The sequence below is a fragment of the Idiotropiscis lumnitzeri genome, chromosome 12 (assembly GCF_059441095.1).
Source record: "Idiotropiscis lumnitzeri isolate Australia: NSW breed Sydney's pygmy pipehorse chromosome 12, RoL_Ilum_1.0, whole genome shotgun sequence".
Classification (NCBI taxonomy): Eukaryota; Metazoa; Chordata; class Actinopteri; order Syngnathiformes; family Syngnathidae; genus Idiotropiscis; species Idiotropiscis lumnitzeri.
In genome coordinates, this window is record NC_142402.1 from 10,431,062 (window position 1) to 10,442,745 (window position 11,684).

The window sequence follows — 11,684 nt, forward strand, 5'->3', positions numbered from 1 at the left end:
TAATTAATTAAGCTTTATCACAATAAGCAATATCGCATCTACTATAGAGCCTAAATGGTCCATTTTTAAACAACATACTCAATTGCAGATTGCAGACGGCATGGCCTTCATCGAGCGGATGAACTACATCCACAGGGACCTGCGAGCCGCCAACATCCTGGTTGCTGACAACCTGGTGTGCAAGATTGCCGACTTCGGCCTGGCCCGGCTCATCGAGGACAACGAGTACACGGCCAGGCAAGGTGTGTTGTCATGCCAGCGAATCTTAGAGGGTACCCAAAAAATGAAACATTCAGAACGACCTTCGCAGTTTCTAACGGTCATGCTCGTTGTTCCAGGTGCTAAATTTCCCATCAAGTGGACGGCGCCGGAAGCAGCTCTATACGGCCGCTTTACGATCAAATCAGACGTGTGGTCGTTTGGTATACTACTGACTGAACTGGTCACCAAAGGACGAGTGCCCTATCCAGGTGATCCTTGAGCCTCTTTCACACGCAGATGAACTTGATTAGCCCACAGAGAGTGTCTGTTACCTGACAGTAACTGACAGAGGCAATTACCACCACCAAGTTCTTTTCACATGCAACTTCCCAGTTCAAGTTATTGATTTGTTTTTAAAGTTCCAATATATTTTTTTGAGGTAGGTAGATGTTTATAGTTTCAATTGGTGGAAACAATGCAATTAGTTATATTTGGTGGGGGGGTTTTGTAAACTTGTTTTTAATAATGTTATGCTTCATTTTTAATAATTCACTTTTATTCTTTGGAAGATGGGTAGCTTTAACTGTTGCGCATACTGATTTATTATGTCATAGGTTGTTTCAGTGTCCACAAGTTTTTTAGTTTTTTTTTTTTTTTTTAAAGCATTTTAACTAAAGTATTGAATTATAACTTTACAGAACATTAATTATCTACTGTTATTGATTTTAAATGTCGATGTGTTTGATAATTATGTTTAAATTATTTTAAAGACGGGCAACTATTTACTTTTTGCGTCGTAATTTTTGCATGAATAACCCCAATAACATTTGGAAAAACGCATACATATTTGATATGTGCTGGTAATGTAAAAAAAAAAAAATATATATATATATATATATATATCAAAACAATAATCCAACAACAAAAAATCATTACAAAATTATCTATATAATTAAAACAAAATTACATTTATGTTTATCTTTTTCTAAATATGTATATGTTTGAAATCTTGTGCAATTGGAATAATAAAATAAATAATGCCCAACCAAGTTCAACAAATCACTGAACATGCTCGGACATTATTTCTCTGTAAAATGTTAAATTAGCTCCTGTGTACTTAAATGCTTAGTGCAGTTGTTTCCCACCCTGAGTAAAATTCTATCTTGAAATCTTACATCACGATTAATTTCAACAATTCCCATGTGGCTCTGTGATGGCTGTAACGTTGAAAATGAGGACTAGACTGCAGCTTGCAGTGATCACAGAGCCACCATATGGCCGAGCTGACCGCCATCTGGCTCTTGTGGCCTTCCCAGATCCACAGCGAAAACCCCTCCAATGTAATTAATTCAACTTCTTCTGGAGGGACTTCTCTTCCTTACTATACTCATGTTGACACAGCTGTGTGGAAACCTGTGATTTTTTTTTTTTAAATATACTTTATATGTGCAGTGTCAGGATAACAGATAGCTGATTATTCGTATTTCGACACCACTGCCATTCTTTTGTCTCATTCCGACTTCCCTGGTGTGTGGGATAAAGAGGACCCCCCTCCCCCCACCCTCTCCCACAGAGTCATGTGCTCTGGCTCCTAACCTCTCAATGTCTTTCAAGGCATTCATGTCACCATTGCAGAACCTTCCTGTCTTTGGGAAGAAGCATTCATTTTTTTGTGTACATATATATATATATATATATATATATATATATATATATATATATATATATATATTTTTTTTTTTTTTTACCGAAATGGCAAGCAGCAAATTATTAAATCACACCAAAGTTAAATTTTACCCATGTTGTAGCAGATGACGACAAGATTTTTGTCCCCCTCCTTGCTTACTTTTTTGGCAGTTAATCTTTCAGAATTTCTCGACCGTATTCAAGGGCTATAAACTTGCCCACATTAAACTCTTTGATGGTAGAAATGTGTTTTATATTTAGAAACGTGCCCTGTCAGCATTTGAGTCAACATGAAACAAATCCACATTAGCTGACGTTTATGTTTCAAGTATATCCAAATCATTTTTTTAAAACATATTTAACCAGTACATATGGAATATTCTGAGAAAGGACACATTTAAAACATTCAGGGTTAGTTTTGTAACAAATTTCCAGTACCTTATTTGCGAATTTTAGGGGGCAAAAAATATGCAGTGCCGTCATTTCCAAATGCTGACCAAAGAGGCTTTCCTCCCTCCCCCAAATTGGATCAATACTTGAGATTCCGCTGTGCATGGCATACTATAAGCTAAACTTTTTTGGGGGGTTTTGCAGGAATGGTGAACCGAGAGGTGCTGGAGCAGGTAGAGCGCGGCTACCGCATGCCCTGCCCCCAGGGTTGCCCCGACTCGCTGCACGAAATGATGCGCCATTGCTGGAAGAAGGAGCCTGACGAAAGGCCCACCTTTGAGTACATCCAGTCCTTCCTGGAGGACTACTTCACAGCCACGGAGCCCCAGTACCAGCCGGGGGACAACCTGTAGACTCGCAAGAGCTCATCTTGGTACAAAACAGACTTGCCACGACACTGTGATCAATACCCGAGTAGTTAGTCCTCATTTCACATTGATGGCTATACTTGCAAGATGCAATGATGATTTTTTTTTTTGGTCTCTTTGTTGTTTTTTTTACACAATGACTCTTTGACGCAACTTTTCTCCCCTTTTAAAATTTTTAAATTTTATATTTCAAAAATAATTCTTTGATATTGACGAGTCACGATCTGTTATATGTACAGTAGTTTATGAATGACTGAAGGCTGACAAGTTGTGCTTCTTTTTGAAATTTTATCGTGGACGGTGCAGATGGGGCTTGATGCAAGAATGTACAGTATGTGCAGAAAGAAATTTTTTAGCAAGTGTGAAAAGGTGGATGAATGACAATTTGTGACGTTTGTTTTTTAATAATTCTCATGCTTCTTTGACACACTTTCAGTTATTTTAATCATGCCCAAGTGCAAAAAAATGTCGAACATTTAATTTTTTTCAAATGAGTACATTCTGTGACTACCAAGTTTATCTTTGTGTTATTTGTCGAAGACTCAACATTTCTCTTTTTTATACCTATAATTGAGATAATTTAATGCCAGCACAAAGAAAAAATATTGTCAATGCTTAGGATGGGTATTTGCTTTGAAATTGGAAGTTTTTTTTCTGTTAAATACTCAATATTTGTCATTTTCTTTGACATACTTTTATGTAATTGAGTTATTTTAATGACAGAAAAGGAAAGGAAAGAAAAATTAGCGCATAAAATAGAATAAAATAATCGTGACCATGGAATTTAATTTTCTGTCTGACAAATGTTCAATATTTCAGTCCTTTTTTAAAATACTTTCGAAACACAGCGAACATTTTGCTTTAAATGATCACAATAGACATTTTCTATGACCAAGGAGTTTATTTTTATTTTATTTCTGTCACTGAATATTACTGTCATTGACTTTTGCATTCTGTCACATTTGAGATATGAATCATGCCCAAGTCCTAAGGGATTGTCTAAAACATTTTTTTATTTGAGATGAGCATTTTCTGTGATCATGGAGTTTATTTGTTTAGTTTCTGTCAAAATCTCAACCTATGAGTGACAGTTTTAAGAGTTGCACAATAGCAAATAAGATCTTATTTGTTAGTGATGTCATCACGTGTATGTCTAAACTCGAAGAAAAAATTGAAGTAAATCAATGACAGTGACATTGATTTATATTTGTCAGCCACTGACACACCAGAGTTAGTCAAAATTTCACCACCATCAGTGTCATGTTATTTTTACCCCCCACTCAAACCTGTATTTTCCTGTTGCTATAACTGTCGGTTCTGAGGTGCATGATGGGAAAGATGCGTACAAAAGACAGCAGTTCGAACAAAGATGTGAACTTTTTATTGTTTTGAATTGAATTTTGTTGTATGTTTGACTGTGGAGAACCTAACAGGTTCCTAAAGGTAGGACTTGAACTAGAGATGATGACGAAAAAAAAGGTAACTAATAGAATTTTTGTACAGAAAAAAAATAAAAGTTTTACTTAAAAGAAATTTGTTTGCTGTGGTGAAATCTTGGGCAAGTTTCTACTGTAAACATCCAAATGTAAAATTTGGTTATCATGGAAACGGCGTATTGTGTTTTTACTCTATTTGCCAACAGGAAAGGTGAAATGCTTTATCTCTACGGAGCTCTGTGATTGGCTATTTACTCATCCTCGTGGTACCTGTCAAGCAAACAACACTAATGTAAATGCAGTACATCTATTACTAAATATATCAGTTTCTTCTAAAATATCTCACTCGTTACCTGACCATCTCTTTGTACTTGTCCAGGGCCTCTTGGGCCACATATTGGATGAAGGCCGGGTCCTGCAGGTTCAGATCCCCCGGCACGGTGAAGACCAAAGAGGGAGAGTTGAGGATGTTCACCTCCACTAGGGTTTCTCCTGCTGACAGGTTCTTGTCTTGGCTCTTTGGCACCACCTGCAGAGGAAAACGGAACACTACAAGTGCTGTACACACTGCACATCATTCGGGACAGTAATTACAAAATACACAAAATGCTTTGGTAACCTGTTAGAATAATTGCAATAGTTAATTTGAAAGTCTTGTTGAATATTTTCTGGTTTTTCGTTCTGAAAAATACATGCATTACTAAGTTCAAGTTAACATTTCAATAATAATATAATATGCCACAAGATGGCAACTTAACAATATTTCAATAAGACATGGCTTTGGCCTAAACAGAAAACATCGAATCGGGGCGTTAAGCAAAAATGGAGGATGGGTTCTTCCCCCAAATGTGACTTTGTGAGCATGTCGGGGTTCACTTTACAGTGGTCAACCTTATAATGTAGTTTTCTTCAAGTTTAAATGACACATCGACTGCTTCTGTCTTTCATTTATAATACATAAATGTCCTGTTTGTGTTTGCAGTACCTGAATTGTAAATGTTCAACAACAACATATTTGCATTTCCTCATCTCACCCTGGTGATGCGAAAGATGTTTTGAGTGTCCGCCCGCGCCACCCAGCCGAACTCGGCGGCCATGTTGCCCAGCCAGCCCAGCGTCTCGTCAGCATGGCGCCGCACGATGGACAGGACCTCGTCGTACTGCTCCCTGGAAACATCGAGCAGCTGCGAGACCTGCTCGAGCTCCACGTGCAGTTCCCTCACGCTGGGACATTCTGCAAGGGGTCGGAGGGTGGGCGAAAGCAGATGCGAGGACGCCCTCGGTGGAGGTGTGGGCGGGTGGAGTGGCGCATTACCTGTCAGCAAGGCCCCCTGGCAGGCTTCGCACTGGATCTGCAGCTGCCAGCACTCAGACGACTGTTTGCGCAGGTCTCGACACAACTTCCTGTTCCGCTGGAGACGTGGGAATATTTTGTCTGGAATCCAACACAAGGTTGGCCATTGCATGTGGGCGTGACAACTGATTTTCGGCAGTTAAAAATGACTAAAGTACAGTGACCTGACTTTAAATAAGCGAATGCTTCTCAAATAGTGGAGTGGGGCCCCCTGGGGAGGGCGCGTTTGACCCTGTGAAACATGCATTTTTTTTCCCTGCAGGACTTCTATAGTGTAATTGCACATACATTCCAATAGTTGGCAGTGTTGCTCTCATTGCCCATTGAGCGCAGCGAGTATTAACTCTCCTGTGTAGGGTTTTTTTTGCAACAAAATTGCTGAGGGTACGGTTCGGGTGGGGTGGGGCGCAAATTTTTGTGCTTGCTAGGGGGGCAATGGTTCCATTTGACACTCACCTTTCTCTTTGTCCTCCTGCGCTGCATTAAGGCCATCAAACGCCTGCGTCACCACCGCCCCAAACTCCTCCACCACGCTACGACCAAAGTCGAAGAAGGAGTCCAGCACCTCCTCCAGGCCCACGCCCTGCAGGAAGCCCGAGTCGCGGGCCGGATCGTCGGGGGCCACCGTGGCGCTCGGCAGTGGGGGCCCGCTAAGGAGAGCCCTGCGGACCGCCCGGTCTAACCCGTCGTTCATCCTGGAGGCCAAGGCCGCGCTGCTGTTTACCAGCAATCCCACTTTGCGGCTCAGGCGAGTGAAGGCATCCTGGATGCGGATCACTTCGGCATCGGGACTGTCTGGGTCTTGGTTCACTAGGATGTCGTCTGCTTCCATAGTCAGTTCGCTGAAGCTGAAGCGTCTCGACACACGGCGGAAGAAGTTCTCAACCTGGCATGGGAGAAGAGGACCAAAATTATGCACATTTTTGGAGATTTTAAGGTCTTTTTGAAAAACATTCCCTATACACTTTTTAGTGCACTTGAGTGTGAATTTGCCATTTTGTAGTGCTTTTCAAATGTGTGGTGAGTATGCTCTAGGACTAGGTTATATCGTCTTTTTAGCATCCTCATTGTATCCTAAGATGAATCTTGAAAAACACTTAACAATAAGCTCCACATATCTTAACCTATCTTAACAATTGAATACATTCTTCTGTCTTAAACTGCCCCCAGGTTGGCAAACCAGAAAGATCAGAACAATCGCCGTTCGATTGATGCAGTATGACAAAAATGATTTATTCTGCTAAATTTCGTTTGTGTCATGACTGTATGTTTTCATAAAGTATAATCGTGTGGGCTGCTGTTTTTCCTGATTTAGAATCCACATCACAAAGGTTTTTGTTTTTTGAGGGAATGTCTGGAACGGATTAATGGCATGTCAATTCATTTCACTGGGAAAAGATGATTTGATTTATAGTGATTAGAAATCCCTCGTAGTGAGCAGAGAATGAGTGAGTGATTCGAAACACAGCCCAAAGGTTTGTCCTACTTTGGTCTGGAACGTCGCAAAGCCTCTGCGGCAGGTGTTGGTGAAGAATGTTTTACACGCGTCCTCCAAACATGGTCTGCACTCGTCCCACTCTGACTGTAAGGAGGCCCGGCACTGCTCCTCGGCCTCCTGCAGCTTCTCCGTCACATCCTGAGCCAGTTGCACTGCTCCCTGGTGGAAGAGATGAACTACAATATTGACTCGGCCTCTCTCAGTCCTCCGAGGCTGTGGTTTTTGTCCCAAATACAAGTGTATACTGTGTTACCTCACTTTTAAAAAACATTGTGATTAATTCATGAGCCCACTGGAAAGATTTAGAACAGTTCCTTTGCACCAAGGTGTTTTTTTGTTTGAATTAAGCCCCTCAATTTACTTCAACATAGTGAAGTTAATGAAGTTCCTCAACTCACTTCCAACATAGTTCCTTGGCTAAAGATGTTGGCAAAGCGACAACTTTGTCTAAATAATTTCTTCTCGTTTATTTTATGTTATGCCCCTCCAGCAAGAAAAAAACAATTTGCGCACCCACCCCACCACCCACTCAACGCCGCAACTAAAAATAATTGTTGCAAAACAAACCGACACCGTTGAGTTGAAATGGGCAATGAGAGCGCCACTGCCAACTATTGGAGTGGATGAGCAATTACACTTGATTGTAATACGGTGGCAAAAAAGCCTGTTCCCCAGGGTCCCATGCGCCCCCCCCCCCACATGGGGGCCCGCCCCACTATTTGAGAAGCAATGGTCTAAATGAAGCTCCTCAGCGCACCTCAAAGTAGTTCCTTGGTGCTAAGATGCCACCGGGTAGCGGCAGAGCACTGTCTCTGTTAAAATGAAGCGCTTCAACCCATTTCAAACACTATTCCTTGGCCAAAGGATGGTGGCAAAGCACCATTATATTCTAAATAATGCTCCTCACCACATCTTAACATAGTTCCTTGGCACCAAAAAAAAACATTTTTTTTAGCAAAGAAAGCTGCTACATAGTTATAATTTTCGAGAATAAAACAAAGGATGGCATATCTGTTCATCTATTTCTGTTAGACAGGCAATGAAAGAATGATATCAAAGTGTCTATCTACCTTTTTCTTGTCGCCACTGTGATGCAGAGATTTCATGAGGTGCTCGTGCTTGCGCTCGTTCCTCCCCATCACCTCCCTCATCTGCCCCACGCCATACAAGGCGCGCTTCACCTCCTCGTCCACCAGCTTCTCTCCGGCCTTGGACAAATCTGACAAGACGTAATGGAATTGTCATCAGTTTGCGTTTGGGTAAGTGGGGCAGTGCCCCTTTGATCCAGCGATGCTCATTTTGCCCTTCTCTGTCCAGTAATAGCTTGTATACAAATAGTTATGTCTTTCAGTTTTCTGTCCACCTGTTAAGTGTGCATCTTTAGAGAGTTGCCTTTTTCTGAAAATGTGTTTTGAGTGTGAACTATTCTGCACTTCCAAATTTGTAATTGTAATTTCATTTTTTTTCTAATCATATGAGTTTCTGTGCCCACGATTTCATCGGCTTGGATGAGCAAACATCCAGTGTCACTTTCAAGCAATGGTTAATCTGCCCTTTCGATGACCCTGTCTGAAACACGATCGTGCCAAGCCAACATGATGCCAAAACAGTCATAGGGGTTGACATCCCTGCTGTTAATGTCAAAGCCAAAGGGTAAGCAGAGCTGCATCAAGTTTTGTGCATTGTGCATGTGATTCACTAACAGCTTTAGCTTCTGATAAGCGGTATATTACTTAATTAGGTTTAAAATGTCACCTCTTAAAGTGTCCTCGGAGGTGTTTCCATCTGAGGCATTGCTGCCAAGCAGGCCCAATGATGCCAGTGAAAGCAGAATGAGCACAAGCTTCATTTTGTTGCTTTTCCGCTCCCGTAAGGAAGTAGCAAAATGTCTGAAAAGACACACACGCACACAAACACACCAGCACACACATCAACATCGTCCAGCTATTTTTGAATCAGAGGGATAAAAGGATTTCAGTGTGTGGGTAAAATCCAACACTTGAAGGCGCTCAAGTATGAGCATTTAAAAAACAAAACAAGTCAATTAAAAAGCTACAGTATTTAGTACGGTATTTATAATGTTTAATCAATTACATTTTATTCTATTTATTAGTTATTATATATTACACATATATTAATATATTTAACTTTTCTTTCTTTAATGAATTCTAGAATGATTATTAAAAAATAGCTGTTTAAAACCTTTATTTTAATTTGATTGTATTACAGTTTAAATGATGCATTATTTAATTAGTTTTTTAATTCCCATTTTAATTATACTTATTTTACTATCGTTAAATGCTGCTAAATTTTATATATTTAAAAATAACATTTCAAATAACTAGAATGCCAATTTATTAGCAGGTCAAAGTAATAAATAAAATACAAGTTACTTAAAATGTTGATTTTAATTATTTATGTTCTAATCTAATTAATTAAGTATAAATAAATGGATGTAATATATTTTTCAGCCTTCATCATTTTAATTATATAATAATTAGTATGTAGCTTTTACTTTGGTTAAATCAAAGTTATACTTAATAATTTTCCAATTATTAATAAAATTAAATATATCTATATATTGTCAAATAAAACTAATAACTAATAAAAATTATTGCCATCAGCAGGTTAAAAACAAATAGAATTAGTATAACAGAATATATAATGTGATTTTATTGGTTGGTTATTTTGTTGCTTGGGAAAATATTCTGTTAATTGTCTGTAACACAAGAATTGCACTGCAGAAAGCTCCCTACCTAAACAAATCAGTAATATGGGATTTTTTTGGTTTGTTTTCCTTCTTTTCCCAATGGAAATTATTAACTGAAGTTATTTAATGACTAAAATACTTTTTCATGATAAATATGCCACATGCAGTTGGTTAATTGAGTGTATACGGTATTCTTTATTTTATAAGCAGCCTCATGGTAATGTCAACGCACAGGTTGAAGGAAAGATAACTTACCAGCCTGAAGATCCTCTGACTGACAAAGTAAAGAAGAACAAAACACTTTGTGTGGCGGGTTTAGAGCATGCCAGATCTATTTGTGCTCTTTCCACTTGTAGCGTGATTCGTGATCCTATTAGCGTCTTTGCTTGACGTCCACGTCGGTTAATCTCGCATTCAACACACTTTGCCAGCCGTCGCCGCCAGGAACCGCTTTTTATTTTCGACGCGTTTACTACCAAAACGAACATTTAAGAACCACAGTATGTTGGAGCATAGCGTCTCTGAGTAGGTTTTTCGACACAAAACCCATCACAGCGTAATGGTGGGCCTTCCTCCAAAATGTTGACAGGAATTTGAAAGCGTACAACTGTGATTTTGTGCTTCTGTGTCTCTTAAATGATGTGCTAATGGAACCAATGTTCGTCGAAAGGGTCGTTCCAATTTTTTACACTGCTGCTTCTAGTGTGCCTGATTTGGCCACCTGGCGGCAGTATAGGACAAAAAGATGGCGAGACTGTTCATTGAGACTCCTTTTCAGCTCATCAGTGCAGGAAGAAGGAAGACGTTTCAAATTCAAGACGGCCTTTTTGGTTCACACTGCCGGAAACTGCAACCCAGATAGGATTACAGTTCGGTATTGACACGGAAATTCACCTTACACCACCAGCATAGGAATGGAACCCATTTCTAAATTGAGGACTTCCTGTATTGTATTTTCCTTCCTATTATGTAAGATGCACATTTCTATATTAAAGTGTATTTTTATATTATGTATTTCCCTAATATATCCTATACATGTTTTTTTTTTTATGAAGTGGCTCACATTTGAAGGACAGGCCAATTAAGACCTGAATCTGAACTGGTGCTACAGTCCGACTGATGGGTTTGTCCCAATACCTTTGTTCATTTCATGATTTCTTGACATGCACTTCTTGGTTCTCAAAGCCAATGACAGTATGTAAACAATCTGCTATGCTCCGTTCGCCTCTTTAGCATCTGGAATGTGGTGGTGGGGGTCCTTCCCTGCAGGATCAAGAATGTGCCCCTTTCGCACGCCGTGACCCGCAAAACCAAGCAGTCCTGGCATGATAATCAGAACCACGTCGGGCCTACGGCACCTGGATTCTATCACCAAAACGGCAGGAGTCTGGTGCTCGTACTCACGTTATTGCTGGAGGGCACGGATGGAAAATCCATAAAGAGGATACGGAATCATTTCGTGTCACACAGAAAACAACAAATCTGTTCTCATTATGACAATGCCGCACAAAAAAAAGGAAAAAAGTGGTTAACAACTTTGGTTTGAAGTTGGAGAGTTTTTGAGAATTTTAGATTATCTCTTTATTCAATTAAGTGAAACAATCCGGAATTCAGGAAGTTGCTGGGGACTAGTTAACCAGCATTCTTTGTGGTGTCCCCCAGGGCTCTATGTCGCGTCCAGTGTTAAATCTGTATATAAATTATATTGTTAATATATATCAATCACTAAATCTGATACTCTCTGCAGCTGTCATGAATACTGTGGTGCCTTGTTATAGAAGTTTAGTTTGTTCACTGAGCACGCTCGTGACTCAAATCACTCATCTCTCAAATCGTCTTTCCCCATTGAAATCAATTGAAATGCCATGAATAAATTCTACAGCACCCCCCAAAACTAAAATATTTGTAATGTGTTTTTATTACCAATCTCTCTTTAAGAATCTCTATAGCTTCACATTTTATTTTATTTATTATATTTTTT

General features: G+C 39.7%; 2 protein-coding genes and 1 long non-coding RNA gene across 3 annotated transcripts in view; 2 read left to right on the forward strand and 1 right to left on the reverse strand.

Annotated features, from left to right (window-relative positions):
• yes1 (YES proto-oncogene 1, Src family tyrosine kinase) overlaps positions 1-4,228 on the forward strand; it is a 22,277-nt gene extending 18,049 nt beyond the window's left edge. Inside the window, exons 10-12 of the mRNA XM_088311489.1 lie at positions 89-242; positions 339-470; positions 2,482-4,228. Coding sequence (XP_088167615.1) covers positions 89-242; positions 339-470; positions 2,482-2,690 — 495 coding nt within the window. The 3' untranslated portion in view covers positions 2,691-4,228. The remainder of the gene's footprint in view (positions 1-88; positions 243-338; positions 471-2,481) is intronic.
• Positions 4,064-10,119, reverse strand: clul1 (clusterin-like 1 (retinal)). Its single transcript, XM_088311490.1, has 9 exons — positions 9,959-10,119; positions 8,749-8,882; positions 8,064-8,212; positions 6,982-7,152; positions 5,952-6,381; positions 5,457-5,576; positions 5,176-5,375; positions 4,495-4,670; positions 4,064-4,411 (listed from the first exon to the last, which is right to left on the reverse strand). Exons 2-9 carry the CDS (start codon positions 8,840-8,842, stop codon positions 4,393-4,395), a joined length of 1,359 nt encoding a protein of 452 aa, XP_088167616.1. The 5' UTR covers positions 8,843-8,882; positions 9,959-10,119; the 3' UTR covers positions 4,064-4,392.
• Positions 10,111-11,393, forward strand: LOC148325860 (uncharacterized). Its single transcript, XR_015846184.1, has 3 exons — positions 10,111-10,672; positions 10,759-10,826; positions 10,937-11,393. It is a non-coding gene; the product is annotated as an uncharacterized LOC148325860 (long non-coding RNA).
• Positions 11,394-11,684: the final 291 nt, after the last annotated feature.